This window comes from Lathyrus oleraceus, chromosome 3 (genome assembly GCF_024323335.1).
Source record: "Lathyrus oleraceus cultivar Zhongwan6 chromosome 3, CAAS_Psat_ZW6_1.0, whole genome shotgun sequence".
NCBI classification, from domain to species: Eukaryota; Viridiplantae; Streptophyta; class Magnoliopsida; order Fabales; family Fabaceae; genus Lathyrus; species Lathyrus oleraceus.
This window is the reverse complement of record NC_066581.1, coordinates 367,751,123-367,774,724: the sequence shown is the minus strand read 5'-3', so window position 1 is coordinate 367,774,724 and position 23,602 is coordinate 367,751,123. Positions and strand designations below refer to the sequence as shown.

Here is a 23,602-nt window from a genome sequence, read left to right as displayed (position 1 = left end):
ATCTAAAATATACATTATTTAAAAAAAAAATCATGAAACACACATAGGTGTCAGACCAATTGGCGCCTCCTTTATAACTTAACACAAAGGTGCCAATTGGATTGGCAGCACTAGGTGCATTAACCAATCCAATTGACGCCACCTCTCTAAGTTAAAGAGCAGACGCCAATTCATCTGGCGTCACCTCTTCAAAATAGGGTAGTTTGAGAAATAATCTGAAAAGTGGATTATTTTAGGTTTTTTTTTTGAAAAATTAGATTATTTGGATCAAAAATTCAAGTCATGCGATCTAACTAATACTTCACCGATTCGACCAATAATTCAATAACTCAATAGCTTGACCGAGTCAATGACGATCTGAATTTTAAAAGATTGCTTTTTTTTTTCCACCTTAAACGCCACATGACTTTTAGCCCATATGGTGATTTAATGTAGTTGAATTTAGTGTTGTTATATATCTATATAGTACAATGTGTAACTACTCGACCCTATTTCCTTATGTTTAGTGTTGTATAATATTCTATTTTATGTTTAATTTCAAAGTACAAATTTTTAGTAGTATTCCCGCAAATTTATACTTTTTATTTTTTTACAAAAATTCATTTAGTTAGTTTACTAACCATGTACTTTTTTCTCCCCTTATTACATGATTAGATCAATATTTAAAAAGTACATAAATTTGAGTTTAATCATGTACTTAGAAATGAAACACTATTTTTTCTATTGATTTGATCAATATTAATTATACTAAAAATAGTGAAATGTGACCTGGTGTTCTAGGTGCTTGAGTAGAATTAACTTGAAAAGTCTTAGAATGACCCATTGTTAAAAACTTATAAAAAAGATAAACAATATCATGATTTAACGACTTTTCTTAGCACATGTTGTTTTGAGTTGAAAAAAATTAGTTTTAAGTGAATTGACTATATAAAATTAATAGTTAAAAGTAAATAATTTATTTTATATTATTAAAATTATTTTCAGTTCTTTGTGCTATACTACCATAGAACAAAATAAACAAGAGCCAGTTGTTGTGGGTTACGTGGATGCACGATGGTGTGATGATGTTAAAGGTGGTTCTTTATGTCGGTGACCTCCACGTTAGATTAGCTTTTTGTGGACCCTACTAACCATATCTATTGCATTACACAGCACAAACTCAATAATGAATTAAATTAATATAAAAAAAGCTAAATAAATTTATAGGATTTTTTATTTATTTGACTAGTGCTGTGGTTGTTTTTTTCGATCGAAAATTTAGACCATTTAATTGTGTTTTTCCTTCGGATCTTACGCCCACGCTCAGAATCTAGAAGCTGGCAAGGATATGCTAAACTTTGGCTTTATAATAAAAAAAATTTACAAAGTGAGAAAACAATAGCTACTTGTTTTGTAGCTTGCCTTTGTTTTCTTCGTCATAAGACTATAAGAGGTTGCCACAAGATTATATCAGCAAGAAAATAGGAATTACTCCTGTTACAATTTTTCCGCGTTATCAAATAAATTTGATTTTTTTTTATATATTTGACCGTATCTAATTTATATATGAACCAGATATATTGACAGTTAAATATATCAAATAAGTTATATTTATTTATAATAATGATTAAAATATGTAGTTAAATATAAGACTTATGGAGTTTTGATTTTGATTTATATAATTTATTTATTTTGGTCTAAGTTCTTATATCTCATTTTTTGTGTTGATTTTAGTTTTTAAAGTCAAAATTAATCGATTTTCCATGGATTTTTCTTCGAATTTTTCTTTGAATTTTTTTTTGGATTTTAATTTTAAAAATTAAAAGTAATACAAAAGTGAGATATAAAGACTCAGACAAAATAAATAAATAAATTATGTGATCCAAAATAAAAAAATCATTAATTTATAAGGATCAAAATACTATTTAAGCCTAAATATGAATATCACGGGTAACTTTATTTAAATTGAAATGTATACATTTTAAAAATATGAATGATAAGATCTTAATTAAACCATCACAAACATATTAAATGTGTGAATGCATGAATAATTTATTGATTATTTTTAATGATTTTTTTTTCTAAATAGCAATTGTGTTGATAATAGGTTATGCATATAACATTTCTTTTTTTTTGGAATAATATCCCTCTTATTGATTAGGGAGAAAGTTTTTTGTTTGCTTTGAATCTTATGGTTGTTTTGGTTCATCAACTCACTATTTAAAAAACTTAGATGCTACTATGCTTCTTAAAATGTTCTTTACTGTTTCACAAGTTTATTCATGCAAAGACTCAATTTTGTAATTAATATATTAATGTCAATATATACTTGTAAGATAATGGAAATCATGTCATTCTCATTGGTCTAAATAGAATATATATACATTAATGTGTAATATTTGGTCAACTATCTAATTATGATACAACATAATTATAGGAAACTAATTATGACTAATTATAACAAAATATTCTATTCTATCACACCCTCGCAGTTGAAGCGGGAGGTTCACAGACGCTTAGACTAGTACGAAAATCATCAAAGAGAATGCGAGAAAGTCCTTTGGTGAAGATGTCTGCGATTTGATGTCTTGAGGGAACATGAAGAACGCGAGCCTGACCACGAGCTACCTTTTCCCGAACAAAATGAATGTCCATCTCAATATGCTTAGTACGCTGATGCTGCACAGGATTACCAGATAGATAAATGACACTAACATTGTCACAATACACCAAAGTGACATGAGGAATAGGAAAATGGAGTTCCAGGAGAAGATTGTGAATCCAACACGATTCGGAGACAACATTGGCAACCCCCATATATTCGGCTTCAACACTAGAACGGGAGAGAGTTGACTGCCTTTTGGAAGACCAAGAAATAAGGTTGTCACCTAGAAAAATACAGTAACTAGATGTAGAACGTCTGGTGTCAGGACATCCACCCCAACCAGTGTCATCGTAGGAGATAAGCTTTGTAATGGAAGATGGGGATAAGTGTAGTCCAAAATGTAAGGTGCCCTGAACATAATGCAAAATGCGCTTAAGAGCAAGCATGTGTTCCGTGCGAGGGGCATGCATGTGAAGACACACTTGTTGAACATCATATGATATATCAGGTCGAGTGAAGGTGAGATACTGTAGAGCCCTTGCAAGACTCCGATACAAGGAGGGATCCTCATAAGAAGTGTCGGAGGAGGTGCTGAGTTTCTACTTGGTGTCAACATGAGTGGCTGATGGTTTACAGGACGCTAAGCCAACATGTTCAATGATCTCTGATGCATAAGTGCTTTGAGTGAGAAATATGTCATCAGGATGACGAGATACTGCAATACCCAGAAAGTAACTCAGAGAGCCCAAATCCTTCATTGCAAACTCAGATGCTAAGAGTGACATAATTGATTGGCGGGGGACCTGAGTGGAGGTGATGAGGATGATGTCATCTACATACAGCAGAGTGTAGGTCATGTCTAAACCTTGTCGATATATGAAGAAGGAGTGGTCTGATGTGCTATGGTGAAAACCAATGGTGGCGACATAGTCAGCAAAATGTTGGTACCATGGCCTAGGCGCTTGCTTGAGACCATACAATGACTTTTTCAACCGACATATATAATCTGGATGACGGAGGTCGCGGAAACCCAATGGTTGATGCATGTAAATAGTCTCATGAAGATCATCATATAAAAAGGCATTCTTGACATCCAGTTGATGAATGAGCCAGGATTTGGAGAGAGCAATGGTAAGCACTGTTTGAATGGTAGCGGGTTTCACCATGGGGCTAAAAGTCTCATCACAATCCACACCTGCAACCTGTCACCTGCCATCACCTACAAGACGAGCCTTATAACGCTCAAAGGAGCCATCCGAGTTTTTCTTATGCCTAAAAATCCACATACATCAAATAAGATTAGCATCACAAGGACGATGAACTAAATCCCACATCTTATTTCAAATAAGAGCATCAAATTCAGATTGCATTGCAGATTTCCAATTCGGGTCTGATAAGGCTAGTTTGGGGTTTTTAGGTATGGGAGAGATGGTGTGGTCAGAGTGAGAGATTGATAAGTTAAATATCATGCGGGGTTTGACAATGCCTTTCATGCTTCGGGTGGTGATGGTTCGTGTAGGTGGAGCTGGATGCGGTTGAATTGATGGTGGTGATGGAGAGTTTATTGTAATGGGTGTGTTGATAGAAGAGGTAGGAGATGATGATTGTTGGTTTATTGAGGATAGTGGTTGGTCAATTGGGATTGTGGGAGTTAGTTGGTTATGTGCAATAGGTGGTGAAATTTGATTTTGCCATTGATGTATAAGGTAGGGGTGAATGTCATCATCTAGGAATTGATAAGAGTGAGGTGAATGGGAGTGTATCTTGGTGAAGGGAAATTGAGTTTCACCAAAGATAACATGCCTCGAAATTATTAATTTTCTATTAGACAAATCAAAACACTTATAACCTTTATGATTCGGCGGATAACCCAAGAAGACACATGGAGTAGAGCGTGGTTGTAACTTATGAATGGTAGATGATGGGAATAATGGATAACTTAGACAACCAAAGACTCTGAGATGTGTGTAGGTGGGATCACGATGATACATGAGTTGTGTTGGTGACTGATTATGAAGTGTTTTACAGGGAATAATATTTAACAGGTAAGTTGCCATGTGGAGAGCATGATGCCAAAACGAGGTGGGAACAGAAGAATGAGCTAGCATAGTGCGTATCATATTATTAATGGTTCTTATTTTGCGTTTCGCTTTCCCATTTTGTGAGGATGTGTGGGGACAAGAGAAACGAAAAAATAGACCATGACAGTGCAGTATTTTTGAAAAAGCTCATTATTATATTCACTGCCATTGCCACATTGAAATGTTTTGACTTTTTGCAAAAATTGAGTTTGAATGAGTTGAGTAAGTGACTTGAACGTTTCAAACACATGAGATTTTCTGCTAATAGGAAAAGTCCACAAGAAGTTTGTAAAATCATCTAAGAATAAGACATAATATTTATGACCAGCAGAACTTAAAATTGGAGACGTCCATAAATCACTATGTAAAATATCAAAAGGCATCAAAGTCGTAGTTTGAGAATCAAAAAATGGCAATTTAACGTGTTTGCCTAAAACACAATAGTCACAAACGACAGAAGAATTAAAAGTTTCACAATATATGAACTTATTTTTGCAAAGGGAATTCAAAACAGACACGCCAGGATGACCAAGACGACTATGCCAAAGACTGGATGTGAGACCGGTAAAACTAGGAAGAGGGGTAACTGGATAAAGATCTCCACGACTGTCACATTTGAGAAGGGTGATCCCCGTCTGAAAATCAGAGACAGTAAAACCAAAAGGATCAAAGGAAACATAAACATTGTTGTCAGTGGTGAGTCGTCTCACAGAAATTAAATTTTTAATAATTTTTGGGGCATGCAGGACATGGTTAAGGTGAAATGGTTGGTGAGATGTGGTTATTTGTGTGTGTCCGGTGCCGTGAATTGGAATTCCATGGCCACTGCCTACAATGACTTTCTGATTTTAATTACTTACTGGAAAATAAGACGAGAGATTACCTTGTGATGCGGCTGTGTGAGATGTTGCGCTCGTGTCCATGTACCACTGATTGTCAGGAGTGTGGAGTGACATGGTGTGCATTGCAATCTCAATGTCTGTCGGTATCTGAGATGAGGTAGAGGTTGCATACACTTGAGGACGCTGTCCTAGAATGCCTGGCTGCTTAGGAGGACCGGCAGGGCGTGTCCACTGAGAGGTGGGATACGAACACGGTGGCATAGTCCATGGTGCTGAAGTCCAACCCCATGGTTTCCAGGTTAGGTACTGCTGTTGCTATTGCCAAGGAGGAGAGGACCAAGGTGAGGGAGTGTTGGGAACTCCAAACTGAGGTGCACTGCGGTTACCACGTCCCCCTCCACGACCCTGGTTGCCATAGGGAGCGAGAACGGTTGTCGGGGCGGCGTTTACCACACTGAGAGGTGTCTTCAGTAGGTTTCGGTTGAGTGGTGTGCATAGCAGCACGAGAGTCTGTGTTTGCCATCTTAGCCATACCCTCTTATTCCAAAGTGAGCATGGAACGATCCTGATAGAATATCGAAAGAGGGTTTCTCTGACGAATCAAAGTAGCAACACTGCGGTAAGCTTTTGAGAGACCAGAGATCAGCTGAAGGACCAAACAATGATTGTTGACAGGGGAGCCGACATTTCTCAACTGATCAGAAAGCATCTCAAGACGCTGACAGTAAGCTGAGACATTAGGAAAATCCTCCGTACGAGTGTTAGAAAAGTCTTGCTCAAGAGTGACAGCTCGAGCATTTTGGTTGTCCTGAAAAATATCTTCCAAGCAATTTCATGCTTCCATTGTAGTGGAGTTGGGTTTTAGAATATTGGTCAGCAAATCGGTAGAAATAGTGGAATAAATCCACTGAAGAACGGTGGCATCAAGAGTGGACCATTGTTCATGGTTGGCGTCGGTAATGGCTGGTGGCTTTTTTTCGATAGATGGAACAATGTGATGCAAGACTCGATGTGAGTGAGCATGGATGCGGAAAAGCTTGGCCCAGATACCATATTGATCTTTTTTCATATCAAGAATAATAGGAATGTGGTTCCTAATATTGAAGGCGGCAAGAGCGGTATGAAACTCCAATTTGGAATCTCGAAACGTGGTGTTCTTGGGCTGGTCGAAATCACCAGTATCGACGGATTTGTGGGTATCGGCGTCATTGTGTTTTGAATGGTCTGATTCAGACATGGCTACAAGTGCGACGACGGCGAAGCGAAAAGAGGCGGAAGGTGAGAGAATAAGGTGGTTCTCGTGTTCGACGGTGGCGGTACAAAGTACGGTAGTCCTGTTGCGGCGACAAACTTCAATGAGGGAGAAGAAGCATGCAGCGGCGAACTGTAATGAGGGAGAAGAAGAAACACGTTTTTGCGTTTGCGTTTTTTTTTTTTTTTTAGAGAGAGGGGTCGGTTAGGATTGATACCATGTAAGATAATGGAAATTGTGTCCTTCTCATTGATTTGAATAGAATATATATATACATCAATGTGTAACATTTGGTCAACTATCTAATTATGATACAACATAATTATAGGAAACTAATTATGAATAATTATAACAAAATATTCTATTTTATCAATACTCACAAATCACATCATTTAATCAATCGATCAACATCAATTAAGGCACCCTCTTCTTTATTCAAAATTTTCAAACCATATATTTATCCTAATTGTCCAGAAAAGCAAATTGGAGAAAGGGAAAGTGTACTTTGTTATAAAAGTTATCCTATGGAGCACAAAGTCGTTCCACATGTTTCTTTTGATACACAACATTATGAAGCTAACTAAAGGAGGGAGAAAAAGTTTTGTATCCAAATGAAGAGGAAGGACAATCATCTTTCCACATAAATTATGAGTATTTTTTTGAAAACAAGTATGATTTTCTTCAATCCATCTTTTCTATTCTGTGTAAATCTCACTCTGAATCGATATTCTTAAAAATCATTTTTTTCTTTGATCGTATATATTTTGATGAAGCAAAACCTATCCATCCATTGATGTAAAATATGAAAATTATGCTTCTTTTGAGGATGAGAAGCTTGATTTTAACATAAGTGAGAGAATTGAAAAAGTTTAACAGTTCATTCATATACCGCAAGTGTATGATAATATCGAATTAGTAAAAGATTATCGTCCACATAGGTCAAAAATCAAATTACTACCTTCTATTGTTTTGATGCTTAGCTAAAGCTATCAATTCTAGCAGTTTTGAGTACGAAAAAAATAAAAAATGTGATTTCTTACCAATTGAAAACAAGAGCATGAGACTTCGATTCTTGTCTACCGAATTCACTCATACAAGTCCTATATTAATTATAACAAGAATTTCATTTTTGTAAATAAAAAAGACAAAACTTAGTGATAATGCCGACTTTCATCAGCGCATTACCAAGTTCTATCCACACAAATCACCTAGTTTCGCAAAACAACTAGTGTGTTTAGAGACCTGTTTAAAGGGAAAGCATTTTCTCAATTAACTCTAAGACACTTTTGAATTTTCGGAGTTAATCATTTATGCCCTTTCAACGCATAAATAATATGTATATGTACATTCCTACTTTTATAACGAATATTTTACTTTAAGAAAAACAAAAATTACAAAACAATTTTTCGATTCTCGTTATAATAATACTTAAGAAACATATATCTAATTTGTCGACATGTCAGTCCTAATGTCACATATTCTAAATCCATCTACTCAGACATGATGATCGACAAAACCACACAAGCAAACATAACATGCATTCTAATGATAATGGTAATAGAAACAATATAGGAACCTGAATAAAAGCAGAAAATATTATGATTAAGGTGCTCCAACGAAGTCTTTTAATATAACAACAACAATACAATAAAATGTAGGAAAACAAAAATTATAAGATATAGATTGAATTATAGAAAAGTACCTGACTTTTCTCTTAGGTTTCTAGCTATTTATAGGCCATAACACATAATTGCAACCATCAATTTGTGTAATTAGCCTTCATGATGTTTTACAACTCAAAAATAACTGCTAGAATATAAAAGATCAGATAAAATAGTTGAAAAAAAAACAAGAGTTCATTATGGCCAGATCGCAATGCTCTAAGGTTCTTGGCTCTAAATCAACAAGGAATGGGTGGGAAGGGCCTCAATTATGGACATGGTGTAACATGCTTTTGTTTTGTACCAGGGACTCTTCCTTTCAGCCGTTCATGCATGTTCTTTTTCTCTTTGATCCTATTTTGCCTCGGTTGATAATTTATAAAGTATATAAGCAAATTTTGACTCTGTAATCAGGGTTCACATTTCATTTTGTTCTCTTTAAAACTCATACATCTGGTTCACTAGGATAACGATTTTGTGGAAATGTATGAATGTGTGTCCCATTTTTAATTCAAGTATTTCAATTGTTTTATTATTGTTTAATTCTTTACTTTCTTTTGTTAATTTAAGCGCTTTTATCTTTTTTTATTATTTGCATTAGAAATTCTTCCAGCACCATTACATTCTCTTAAAACATTTTACACAAAGTATTGTCTAGGATTTTCGAGTTTGATCCTACAAGTGAACTAAAAATCGTGATTGTTTATAAAAAATTCCAGTAAACACCCACACAAACTTGTCCTTCCAATATTTATATGGCTCCGCATAAGGTTCAAATAAACGCCTACCAGACATAGAATGCAAAGTTATCCAACCATATGCACAGAGACTCTCTACGATATAAAAAGAAAGGAACACCTCGATGGTGAGAGGGACACCCAAATTACAACAAATGATCTTGAAGGCCTCGATGATGCTCAACACATTGGGCATGATTTGGGAGGAGTGACATTAGCGGTCGCCAAGAAGTCTACCTCAAAAGGCATAAAGGGTATTAGAACCCCCAAAAATCATAGATAACAAGGCGATAAAAGTAAACATAAGGAGTGGAAAAACGCCTTTGGGGCCATGTTTTCTCTTTTCGTTTCTGAATAGAGTTCCATGATTACATCCGCCTCGGGCCCTGTATTGGAGAACCCAATATCTTGACGAAACCTCGTGATCATGTTAGAGTCAGAATATAGAGACATAATGTTTCGAACATGAACACACTTTATTCTTGCCCATAAGTCCTAGACGGGAGGGAAGAGGTTAAAAACTGCAATGCTTAAATCCCCGAAGGACTAACAAATCCCGGAATCTCTCCTATCCAAACTTGAAGACGCATCACTGCGTATATGGATTTTCTTTGACTAAACATAACATAAATTCCAAAAAGGAAGTGAGAGGAAAATGTTTTTCCTGAAAAGTAAGCCAATACCCTTTATAGGAGAAAACCAATAACATAAGCAATATACATGCATAATAGCAAAACTGTTATAGAGAGTGGAAGGAGTTCCACGTGTTGCATATATATGTAAGGAAATAAACTATAAAGGGTTTCCCCAAGAAAATCATCATAAGCAGCATTAAATGCAATACACACTCCTTTCTTGCTAAATGATCAAGCTTTCGTTACTGAATGACATTTTGACGTCTCTAAATCATTTAAATGATGTTTGACATTCCTCAACTGACACACAAGCTACTAAGGGACACTTTGCAGAGAGGTGATTATTCACCCTAACTGAGGGAATTGCACCTTACTAAGGGACTCATCCCTAACCGAGGGACTCACTCTTAACTGAAGGGTTTAATCGAGAGAGATGATAAGTCTAAAAGCACTTCGACCATCCCCAAGACCTTACACTTGAGGGACTGTGTAGTGATATATTTGTAAGAGCTCATGAATAGGCAATATTGCGCCAAGCCCCATAAGGAGATCGCCCCAGAGTATGGAGCCAAGCTATAACCTCACTCCGCTGGTTGCTGGCCCTGATGGTAAACATGAGGGGTTGCACATGCATAACTGTTGGTTTGGGAATTTTAGTTTAATATTTTCTACATGAAAGTGTGATGTAAAGGTATGAGATTACTAAGTATAAAATGACTTTGTTATGGTTTCAACATGTTGATTACTTCGACTGAGGTAGTGAGTTTGATTCATCTACCAAGAGTTTTGATACTTATTATATTCACGGGTTTCAAAGATTATATGACCTAGAGACCCATTGAGCCTAGTTGGAGAAGTCTCAAGAACAAATCCATAATATTAAGATCACTCTCTCTTCAAAATATGTTCAGAATCTCGGAATTTTTGCAGTGATTTGGCATATTTGATAGGAATGAGGGTAATGAAATAAATACACAAGTTAAAACACAAGTAACTCAATCATGTTTCGATGCCAAAATCACGAGTAGTTTACGTGAAACAAATTGATTCTCGATAGAAGAAGTTAGAAGACTTGAAGATGTTTTTGACAAAAAGCAGTTAGAAGATTTGGGGGTAGTTGTCGACATTAGTAGCAATTTGCTAACAGTTCAAGAATTGAAGACATGTGGGAGAAAAACAGATGACAAATGGCCAAATAATGGTGTACATGTCGGATATTAGAGTTTTAACCGTTATCGACGGTTAGTGATGTGTTTAGTATATAAGTTGATTCCATTCATGTAATAAAGGTTCACAATTTTTATTAGTATTATCTATGGAACTCGAGTATCTAAGTCACAGAGAGAAAAATGTTTGTGAGAAAACATGGATGAATCTTTATCCGCCTTTTAATTCCTTAATCCAATCATTTTTACTTAATTACTTTTATTATGTTCTTTGTTTTACTTTAGTTCTTAATAGGAGTGGCAAAGCGGACCCGACCCATCGGGCATGTCCGTTTTTCCCACACTTTTTCGCGGGACATGTCAAGGTTTTAAGTCTATTACCTTTAATGTGTTTGCCCCTCCCTGCCTCTTTGTTTTTGCAAGCACGAGATTTTACATACAATTTTGTAATTTGTAGGCCTAAAAAATGCAATGCCCGCGGGCCCACCCACTCCCACTTTTATATGGGACAGAACAAGGTTTTAAACCCACACTCTCAAATATGCCTGCCCCACCTCGCCCCATTTTTTACGGGTTTTTGTGGGACGAACTTAAATTGGACGGACATGCCTGTTTGTCACCCTTAGTTCTTAGAACATTTCTGCATTGTTCTTATTGGAATTTCTACCAAATTTCTTTAAATTCAAACATTAATACGCAAACACATACACATTTCATCAATTTGTTTTGTACAAGCCGTCCATAGGATTTTTTTAGTTTAATCCCTTAAGTGAACGAAAACTTGTGATATGATTTACCAAAAATAACAGTAAACAATAACCTATAACCACCTGTGCAGGAAATCATGTCACTGATCCCTAAGAATTAGGTAGTCAACAATTTCTCCAGTAAAAGTGGAGCAATTACTATTTCCCGGGAGTCTCCCGAAATCTAGGCCCATAAGCCTGTATAAATACCTCAACTCTAGGATTGAAGAGACAACTCAGATATACACATGGAATATTCTAAAAGATACAAAGATTTTCACCTCAATTGAACTTGATCTCTTCATAGTCAAAAACACCTCAAAATACGGCTGCTCACCGCCGTGAGCTAGCCATAGAAGGGATGCCACAAATATGTACTATTTAACAAGTACACAAGGAAACAGATAAATCTATATATCCACATGAACGAGTAGAAGAATCGTCGAACGCTAGGATACTTTGGCATTCTCACGACCTTAGTTCTTGCTTTCTTAAGCTTAACTATGTGAAGATTTTAAGATACATAAAGTTGTAAGAACTTTAACAACGAGGATTCATGAGACAGAGTGACTAACGATGGTAGCGGTAATGATCACATCGGCATCGCATTAGAATTTTCATCCACCTTTTCGTAATCTTAAAGCCCTAAATTATGAATAATAAAGTGATCACATTTTAATGTTTAATAAATTTATTTAAAAATTTATATTTTAAAAAACTAAAATTTATTATAAACAACCAAAATTTATTCATATGAGACGGAGTGAGTAACGATGGTAGCAGGATTTTAATTAACTTTCCACTTAGCAGAACCCTTCTTTACAGAAGGCAAAATATTAACACAATAAAAAGAATAACATGAAAATATTTATATAAAAAAACCTTCCTCCTAAAAGCCAAAATATTAACACAATAAAAAATAAAAAATGAAAATATTAAAAAAAACGTAATTATAAGAGTATAAAAAATAAAAGACAATATTTCTTTAAAAAAGAAAACAAAATAAAACAAATTAAAGGCTATATATATGTTTTAAAAATATGAACATTATATATTCTGTTATTAGGGTTCGAACGTTTCATCTCTCGGAAACACTCACTCAGATGAGCCTCCTTACTCCATCTCACTCTCGGAACGCTTCAACGTCGACGACATTCGTTCCCGACGAACTTATTACAGAGATGTTACCATATCTTACCGTAAAGGCACTTATCCGATTCAGATGTGTCTGTAAGTCATGGAATTCCTTCATCTCCGATCCCACCTTCGTCAAATTACACCTTCATCGATCTTCACAAAAAGCCAACTTCACGCTGGTATCCTTTAACGGCAGCGTTGTTTCCTTCACATCTCTTCGTATGTTCGAGAATCCTCCAATCGTTTCCACACTTCCAACCTATCAATTGAGAGACGAAGAGTTAGTTGGTTCATGCAATGGTTTGCTATGTTTGGTAGGCCGTTCTTACGTCGATGGGAACACTGAGATGTGGTTCCGATTTTGGAACCCGGCCACCAGAATAATATCGCAAAGGTTAGGTTTACTTCATAATAACAATGTAGTTTTCTCTTTTCATTTCACTTTCGGTTATTGTAAATCAACCAACACATATAAGGTGGTGGCGTTAACGAGAACAAATGTTAGGGTTTTCACTTTGCAAGATAATACTTGGAGAGATATTCCAAATTGTTATGTGACTTGTTCTAGCTCTGCTGTGTATATGAGTGGCAGTGTTTTTTGGTTGGAAATAACCAATATCTATGTTACGGATTATGAATATGATTACAAGATTATTACTCCTAAGCAAATTGCAATTATTTCAATTGATTTGGATTCGGAGATTCTTTACGGGCACCATCCTCCAGAGGATTTCAATGAAGTGCCATTTGTTGCGCCGAATTTAAGTGTGTTAGAAGATTGTCTTTGTTTATCCCATGATTCCAAACGAACTCATTTTGTTATATGGCAAATGAAGGAATGTGGAGTGGACGATTGTTGGACTCAATTTCTTAAAATTAGTTATCATAATCTTCAACTTCAACTAAATTATCGATTTTCTGTAGAGGACTTTCGTTTGTTGCCACTATGTCTTTCGGAGAAGAATGATACTGTATTATTGACAAACGTAGTTACTAGGCGAGCAATTCTCTATAACCGGAGAGATAAGAGAGTAGAGAATTTCTCTATACCTTGGTGGTGTGAGAATTATGTTGAAAGTTTGGTTTCCTGTTGATGTTTAAGTATTTGTTTCCTTAAATTCAGATTTTCATCGAGGTTGAGATTCTTGGTTATGGCAGTGTATTGTGAAGAATTTGTGTAATTTTTCATCAAGGTTCTATTTGTTTCTCTTATTTTGTTGTTGTTTTAATCACATGATTGTTATTCTGTCCTGTCAATAGTTTATGTTCCTCTATCATAAAAGAGGATATAACAAGACACCACGCTTCATTTGTTTCTAAAATTTCTGAATTCACATTGCTTTGGCTTCCATAACCTGATATAGAGTTAGACATGACAAGGGCTTAATTACTTATACCACCAAATCAGACTCATCAAAGTAAACCACTTTATAAGATTTAACACATCTAAGATATGTACATTACATGCACTAATCATTTGTTAAACTAAATTCATCAAAGACAAAAGGATAATGAAATCAGTGATTGTATTGTTTTCATAATAGAGAAGTGCATCTGATAAAAGTAATCATAATTTAGAAAAACAACAAATATTTCTCAATTCTAACGCTATATTAAGAAATTGAAATAATAAATAGATTTTAAATAATCAAAGATAGAAGAAAAAAATTGTGCTAACTTTAGCTACAAGAGACAGAAGGAAAGCACAGATAAAGGCCTGCATTTTTTGTGTTGAAATATTAATATTTGTTTTAAATAATATTTGAATTTTAGTCGGGTAATAAATTCCTAGTCAAAAGGAGTAGTTTAAGTAAGTCCTATTCTTTAACATAGAGGGTTGAAAATTAGGAGTTTCAGTTTTAGGCAGTTTCATGTAAGGCTACTTATACAGCCTCAATTTTCTGTTTTAATTATCGACTAAAGTTTGCAATATCAATAAAGTTTGAGTTCATTGTATTCTTACCTTGTTCAACAATTGGTATCAGAGCCTCATCAAAGAGGCCTGATCAGAGAAAGATAGAGAATTTAAAGAAATTCTTGAGAATGACAGATAGCAGTAGCAACAAATTTATGCAACCAACTATTCCCAAATTTGATGGCTTCTATGAGTATTGGGCAAAGCTGATGGAGAACTTCCTCAGATCTAAAGAGATGTGGAACTTGGTTGAGGATGAAGTGACTGCTAGTCCACAAAACTGAAAGCCCACTGATGAGGAGACAAAAACAATTGCAGAATAGAAGCTGAAGGACAAAAAGGTGAAGAATTATCTCTATCAAGCCATTGATAGAGAAATTCTGGAGACAATACTAAATGATGACACCTCAAAGAAGATATGGGACTCGATGAAGCAAAAGTTCAAAGGTTTAACTAGAGTGAAGAAAGCTCAACTTCAAAGTTTGAAGACCGAGTTCGAGGTACTAAAGGTGAAAGAGGGAGAATCTGTCAATGCATGCTTTGGACGAGCTCTTTCCATAGCAAAACAGATGAAAGCTTGTGGAGAGACTGTGAAAGAAAACGATATTACGTCAAAAATTTTGAGGCCTCTTGTGACAAAATTCAACTATGTTGTGTGCTCCATTGAGGAGTCTAACAATGTGGAAACTCTAACTGTTGATGAACTCCAAAGCAACCTCCTTATCCATGAGCAAAGAATGAAAGGTTCAAATGAGGAGGAGCAGGCATTGAAGGTGACACACGAGGAGTGTTACGAAAGAGGCAGAGGCAGAGGCATAATGAGAGACCGAGGAAGAGGTAGAGACAGACCATTTACAAGTAGGGCTTCCGTGGAATGCTACAAGTGTCATAATTTGGGACACTATCAGTATGAGTGTCCAACATGGGAGAAAAGAGAAAATTATGTTGATTTTAACGAAGATGAAGAGATGTTGCTGATGGCACAAGCAAATTCTCATCAAAACAAGAAAGAGGGAGTATGGTTTCTTGATTCCGGATGTTCAAATCATATGTCCGGAAACAAGGAATGGTTCGTACAGTTGGATGAAAGCTCCAGGAACTCAGTCAAGCTTGGAAATAACTCAAAGCTAGAAGTAATGGGAAAAGGAAACATCAGATTGGTGTTCGGAGGAAGCACTCAAACTGTAAGCGACGTATTTTTTATTCATGAATTATGCAACAATTTACTAAGTATTGGACAACTCCAAGATCGAGACATCACAATTGTAATTAAGCATGGAGTTTGCAAGTTGTATCATCCGAACAGAGGCTGCATAATGGAAAGCATGATGACCACCAACATAATGTTCCTTGTGATAACAAACATTCTTATATCAACGTCTACATGTTTCAAAGAAAATGTTGATAACCTTGGTGAAATATGGCATAAAAGGTTTGGTCATTTGAGCTATAAGAATTTGGTGTTGTTGCATAACAAGAAATTGGTCAGAGGGCTTCCAAAATTGAATGCTTCATCAAAAATCTGTACAAGCTGCATGGTCGGAAAACATTATCGAGAAGTTATTCCCAAGAAAAGCATCTGGAGAGCCAAACAACAACTGCAACTTATTCACTCGGATATATGCGGTCCAATCTCTCCTGAATCACATGGAAACAAAAGGTACATACTGACATTCATTGATGATTTCAGTCGAAAATTTTGAGTTTACTTTCTAAATGAGAAAAGTGAAGCCTTCACTATTTTCAAAGAATTTAAAACCACGGCAGAGAAGGAAACAAGTTTAGCTTTGTGTTGTTTAAGAACAAATAGAGGAGGAGAATTCAATTCAAATAATTTTCAAACTTCTGTAAAGCTCAAGGAATTAAGCGACAATTGACAACAGCTTATACACCTCAACAAAACGGAGTCGCTGAGTGCAAGAATCGTACAATTATGAATATGGTACGCTACATATTGGAAGAGAAGAGACAACCCAAAATGTTTTGGCAAGAAGCCACAAAATGGACCTGCCATGTGCTCAACAGAAGCCCTGCATCTGCTGTAAAAGACAAGACGTCAGAAGAGTGTTGGAGTGGTTTCAAGCCCAACGTCGAACATTTTAAAGTGTTCGGATGTGTAGGAAACATTCATGTACTAGAAGCTAGAAGATTCAAACTTGATGCTAGAAGCCAAAAGCAAGTATTCATTGGATACATCGAGAAATCAAAAGGATACAAAATGATAAATCCTTTAACTATGAAGGTAACAATCAATCGAGATGTAATATTTGAGGAAGATGGCTGATGGAATTGGGGGAGGACAAATGCAAAATCAGAAAGTGATGTACTTGATTGAGGTGAATCCTATGAGGAAGCACTTGAGGAATTAGATGAACATGAAGATGAACATACCACTAGTGAATAAGAAGAAGAACACTTAGAAACTGAGGATTCCTCTTCAAATAAAGCGACAACTCCACCAACCTTAGCGAAGAGAACAAGAAAAACTCCAATCTACCTTCAGGACTATACAAGTGGAAGTGAATTATCAGAAGATGAGGCACAAAATTTTCTTATGTTTATGTCTACTGATCCAATTTATTATGAAGAAGCAGTGAAAGAGAAAAATTGGAGAGATGCCATGGACATGGAAATATCGGCAATAAAAAAGAACCAAACCTGGGAGCTAGTTCAACCTCCCTCAGAAGCAAAAATAATACGTGTAAAGTGGATCTACAGAACAAAGCTGGATGAGAACGGTGAAGTTAGCAAGTGCAAAGCTCTCTTGGTGGCCAAGGGTTATGCACAGAAGAAAGGTGTAGACTACGATGAAGTTTTTGCCCCGGTTGCAAGATAGGATACCATCCGAATGGTGATAGCTCTAACAGCAAGAAATGGCTGAAAACTCTACCAATTGGATGTCAAAAGTGCATTTTTGCACGGAGAGCTGCATGAGAACATATATGTATCACAACCGCAAGGATATGAAGTAAAAGGGGAGGAAGGCAAAGTTTACAAACTGAAGAGGGCACTTTATGGGTTGAAGCAGGCTCCAAGAGCATGGTTTAGCATGATTGAAAGCTACTTCCTCAATGAAGGTTTCAAAAGGAGCTGCTATGAATACACTTTGTTCATAAAAGAAGAAAAAGAGAAAATATTAATTGTAAGTCTTTATGTTGATGATCTTATTTTTACTGGTAATGATATGATCATGATGCAAGGATTCAAAAATTCTATGAAAAGAGAATTCGAGATGACTGATCTAGGAGAAATGAAGTACTTCTTAGGAGTTGAAGTGCGTCAAAATGCGAGAGGAATACACATAAGCCAGAAGAAATATGCAGGAGAAGTTCTCGAGAGATTCGGCATGGGAAATTGTAATGGAGTAAAAAATCCCATAGTCCTTGGAAGTATTAAGCTGTCAAGAGAAGAGGAAGGAAAACAAGTTGATGGAACTCTTTTCAAGCAGATGGTGGGGAGTTTGATGTATATGACAACAACCAGACCTGACTTAATGTACTGTGTGTGTCTTATTAGTAGGTACATGTCAAATCCAAAGGAAGTACACATGCTTGTAGCCAAACGAATTTAAGGTATATTAAGTCAACAATTGATCTAGGCATCTTCTACTGGAAAGGGTGCAAGGACGAGTTAGTAGCTTACACGGACAACGATTATGTCGGTGATATAGATGACCGAAAAAGTACCTCAGGCTATGTATTTATGTTAAGTGGTGAAGTTGTTGTTGGTGTAAGCCCTAGAGGCCAATACTTTTGGTACTTGTATCGAATTATTTACTAATAATAAAAGGCTTTTTCTTTATTATGTTTGTTTAATAAAGTCCTTAGAATAGTTAGTCCGTTTAATGTATCAAGTGTGACTTAATCATGAGATTTCATTAAACATAAGGACACTATTCTTAAAGTATCTGTAGTCGAGATTTATTGTAAAGTGGGATAACATTAAAGCATTAAGACTATTATGTATATAGACTGATGATCACATCTCATGGATCATGGATAAGGAGTTATCAAGTCTTAAACATAAATATGAATATTAAGAGTAATATTTATACTGGATTGACCCGCAATGAGAATACTATATAGAATGTTATGCAAAGTGTCATAAGTTATTCTCATGGTGATATTGGTGTATACCACCCTTCGACCTGAAACCACTATGGACCCTAAATGTAGAGTCGAGTGCCTTATTGCTGATCAAACATTGTCCGTAACTGAATGACCATAAAGACAGTTGATGGATGCTCCACGAAACATGCTGAGGGACATGAGTGACCTAGATGGAATTTACCCATCCTGCGTAACAGGATAAATGTCTATGAGCCCAATATTGAACTGGACAAGGATGACACGGTCTATGCCTTGTGTTCAATATAGACATAAGGGCAAAAGGGTAATTATACACATAAGTATTATCACAAAAGGATTTGTCAGATCACATGACATTTTCGTGTCTTGGGTAGCAGTGATGTGTTGCTAGATACCGCTCACTGTTTATTATGTTAAATACGTGATTTAATATAATTGCCAATGCCGCGAAAACCTACAGGGTCACACACAAAAGGATAGATTGATGAGAGATAGAGTAACTAAGGTACACCGTAAGGTACGATGCACTTAAGTGAATTGTAGAATATCGTAAGGTACGGTGTACTTAAGTAGAATACGAAATATGGTAAGGTACCACGCACTTAAGTGATTTTGGCATATCATAAGATATGGACCACATACACTTAAGTGGACTTTTTAGCTTGCAGCCCACACAAGTGGTTCTATAAATAGAACCCTTGTGCAGATGCATTTGATTAGTTGAAAAATTTCGTTTCTGTCTGTCTCTCTCTCTCTCTCTCTCTCTCTCTCTCTCTCTCTCTCTCTCTCTCTCTCACTCACTCAAAGCCTTCATTCGTAGCAGCTAGCACTAAGATTAAAGGAATCCATTCGTGTGGATTGAGTAAAGGCGTTGTCACCATTCAACGTTCGTGATCGCTCCGTAGATCTGCATCAAAGGTTTCAATCGCCACACGAGGTAACGATTCTATCACTGATCATTCCTATTTGTAAGGATCACTAAAGGAGAAATTTTTAAATTCCGTTGCATTTTGGATCGCTCTTCTCCTTCAGTTGTTGCATGGGCATCTAAGAAGCAACTAATAGTTACTCTTTCTACAATTGAGGCCGAATACGTAGCAGCTGCATCCCGTGCTTGCCAGTGTATTTGGATGCAACACATTCTAAAACAAATTAAAGGTTATCAATCTGATTGTGTTACAATGTTTTGCGATAATTCTTCTACCATTAAGCTTGCCAAAAATCCAGTTTTTCATGGGAGAAGTAAACACATAGACGTGAGATTTCATTTTCTGAGAAATCTAACTAAGGATGGAGTTGTTAATATGGAGTTCTGTTGAACAAATGATCAACTTGCATATATCATGACCAAGCCATTGAAGTTGGACCAATTTGAGAAAATTCGGAAGCAGCTGAAAGTACAAGCAGCAGAAGATTAAACTAAAATGTAGTATGCATGCTTAGTTTAGGGGAGGAATTGTTGAAATATTAATATTTGTTTTAATTAATATTTGAATTTTAGTCAGTTAATAAATTCCTAGTCAAAAGGAGTAGTTTAAGTAAGTCTTATTCTTTAGCATAGAGGGCTGAAAATTAGGAGTTTCAGTTTTAGGCAGTTTCATGTAAGGCTACTTATACAACCTCAATTTTCTGTTTTAATTATCGACTAAAGTTTGCAATATCAATAAAGTTTGAGTTCATTGTATTCTTACCTTGTTCAAAATTTTGTTCATAGATTCTCAAGAATTCTATCTACCACCCCACCCCAATTAAACGGGACACCCTCCAAGACGTATGAAAAGACAACATTGTCCTTGCAAAATCACCTCATCCATTTTCAAATTTTACATTATTGAAGCGGAGTTTTAAAAATTCTGGGGCGATACCAAAAATATTGAATCAACTATCAGAAATTTCAAAAACAGTAAAGTTTTAACCATAAATTTCAAAATTCCAATATTTTGTATCGGAAATTTCAAAATTTCAAGTAGTAAGGCTTAATATTTTATCAGAAATTTCAAAAATTCCGATATAAAATCCCTTTTGGTTTATCGAAAATTCTTCTATCTTTGATTATTTAAAATCTATTTATTATTTTAATTTCTTCTCAATTTGTAATATACGTTGTATTGAGAAATATTTGTTTTTCTAAATTATGATTACTTTTATCAGATGCACTTATGTATTATGAGAATAATACTATCACTAATTTCATTATCCTTTTGTTTTTAATGAATTTAGTTATAAATACTAGGTTTTTTTTACCAAAAATTTACTATAAAATTTAAAATTTTCGATATGGATACAAAATCTATTTCCATACCAGAAATTGTGAACTTTTTAATAGTTGCATTTCCCCCCCTTTTATTTATTTATTTAATTTTTCCTTCTTTTGTAGTGAAATATAGAGGCAAAGACGTCACTATAGTAGGCAGAGCTATCGATAGAGCGGAAGATCAGACTAGGGCTGTTGATGGTGAGTCTTCCCTAATACGGACTAGACGAGTGGTTCCAACCGGTTCACACCGGAAACAGTTGGATGAGCAGAGTGGGTTCCGCGCACCTCGTTACACTTGACTCCGTCAGGTACGATTAGTTGAGCAACCCAGAGATGAGATGGCGGAGGAGGTTGGGGATGTGATTGTTACTGGAGATGTTATTAGAGAGGTTACTAAGGAGGTTGTTGAAGATGTTTGTGGGGGAGGTTGTTGGGGTGGTTGTTAAGGAGGTTGCTGGACCTGGAGAGGTTGTTGGGGTGGTTGTTGATGAGGTGGTCCAGCCAGATACTGTGTTTGTTGAGAGATGGCACAAAGAGACATTTTCATTTCATCTTCTGTTTGGGGAGATGGCTATCACTCTTAATGATGTCTCCTCGTTGTTCCATCTCCCTATCGACGGCAGATTCTAGACGACTTCTGTTCTTAGCATGTCGCTTGCAATCACAACCATCCAAAACTGTCGGTATTATCCCGAGCATTTATAATTTCACACAAATAATACTACCTGAAATTTTATTAGGGTTGAAATTTCCGGTATCAACATGCAAATTTCAAATTTCCGAAATTATTTGTAACATACCAGAAATTTATAATACACTACCAAAATTTTTGTATGTACTAGAAATTTCATTTTGCCTATTGAAAATTTTAAATGTAAATTTCATTTTAGTTTCCATCAAGGGCAGTTTTGACAATATGATATTGAAGGTTCTAGGTTTAATTAGGAGTGTTTCAAGTTAAATGCTCTAGATTCTCGCTCAATTGATAAATTATGATAAAGTTAGACTAGATATCATATTTTGGATTCGAAGATGGATGATTCACTAGAAAAGATATAGCAAGATGTAGTTAGCGAAGTGCAGAAAACCTTAAGGCTATATTCTGGGATATGACTCACATGGCCCTGTTTAATTAAGGAGTGTGGTAGATGACTTATCCCTAAAGATATGGCAGGATGTGTCGAGCTCGTTTGAATGCCAAACACATGTTCAATATCGTCGAACCTCGTATAAGTTCTCTCCACACATGTAACATGGTCATAAGAAAGTGGGCCGAAGTTGTTGATATTGCATAAGTTGTATGTTGTGTCACAATTGGTAATTCCACCTTGTCTCCGTGTCGATTAAGTCTAAAAAATTTGATAGTAAAATATTATGCGTGATTGAAAATTATTTGATAACACTTCTTGTGAAATTGGACGATTTTGCAATACGATTAGTTTGACAATTTTGTGTGATTTTTCAATCAATAAGCATAATCTCTTTAACCCTGAATTTGCTTCTGCCACGTAAAATAAACTCTTTTTTGAAACGATGATAAAAAAAATTCAAATGAATTTTTAACTTGGGAGGGATATTCACCCCTATAGACCGTTTATTACCCATATTCTCACCAAACACTTTCAATTTAGACAACATCTTATTTTTTATCATAGCATTGCACTCTTGTCTAAGGACTACAATTTCTTTATATTCCCGTTTCTGCTTGTTCGATAGAATTTACTAAAGAAATTTAACATAAGGTGTAATTTGGGATAATTACATGTGAAAGGAATGTTGATATACATCTTTTTCAAGATCTTAACAAACTTCTTAAACTCCTCTTCAATCTTGGTTTTTACAAATCTCTCCAGTAGTGGGACATGAGACTTATATGGTGGGGGAGGTATATAATGTTTTTGTTGTTCTTCTTCCAATACCTTCACGTGGAGGTTGTGATTTCTCACTCTCATTTGTCTTATTATTTATGTTGCTCTTTCAAAAAGGACATGCCCGATTCTCCACTAGTAATGATTATGCGATATGCATTCAATATGGGCGTAGTCCTCATTTATACACTTGTTCAATAATTCCCCTCCCGCAACTTCCTCTAAAGCCATCCCCGTGGATTAAAGGATATGCCATTATAAAATTATGGAAAATCATCTGTCCCTCCAATCCATGGTGTGGAAACAACCTCAACATTTCCTTAAATCACTCTCAAACTTCGAAGCAAGATTCCTTATCTTCTTGCTTACAGAAAGTTATTTGGTTTCTTAGCTTTGTTTTTTTTCTTGGAGGGAAGTATAATGTGAGGAACACGACTTTAAGCTCATTTCGTGTCATAATGGAAATCGAGGGAAAAGAATATTCCGTGTCATAATGGAAATCGAGGGAAAAGAATATAGCCAAGTTTTGGCTCTGACACTAAGGGACAATGTGAATAGTCATAGCCAGATTGCTTCGCTACACGCTCCATCCATCTTTAAGGTGTCGCAAAATTTGACGAATATGGACACATA

At 35.8% G+C, this 23,602-nt stretch overlaps 2 protein-coding genes and 1 non-coding gene across 3 annotated transcripts; all 3 read left to right on the top strand.

Annotated features, from left to right (window-relative positions):
• The first annotated feature begins 12,785 nt into the window (after positions 1 to 12,785).
• On the top strand, positions 12,786 to 13,991 carry LOC127127751 (F-box/kelch-repeat protein At3g23880). Its single transcript, XM_051057021.1, has one exon. The coding sequence runs from the start codon at positions 12,808 to 12,810 to the stop codon at positions 13,933 to 13,935; it is 1,128 nt and encodes a 375-aa protein (XP_050912978.1). The 5' UTR covers positions 12,786 to 12,807; the 3' UTR covers positions 13,936 to 13,991.
• Positions 13,992 to 17,805: 3,814 nt separating this feature from the next.
• LOC127131316 (uncharacterized mitochondrial protein AtMg00810-like) lies at positions 17,806 to 18,327 on the top strand. Its single transcript, XM_051060241.1, has one exon. The coding sequence runs from the start codon at positions 17,806 to 17,808 to the stop codon at positions 18,325 to 18,327; it is 522 nt and encodes a 173-aa protein (XP_050916198.1).
• Positions 18,328 to 23,256: 4,929 nt separating this feature from the next.
• Positions 23,257 to 23,363, top strand: LOC127133925 (small nucleolar RNA R71). The gene has a single exon (XR_007807722.1). It is a non-coding gene; the product is annotated as a small nucleolar RNA R71 (small nucleolar RNA).
• The last annotated feature ends 239 nt before the right edge of the window (positions 23,364 to 23,602 follow it).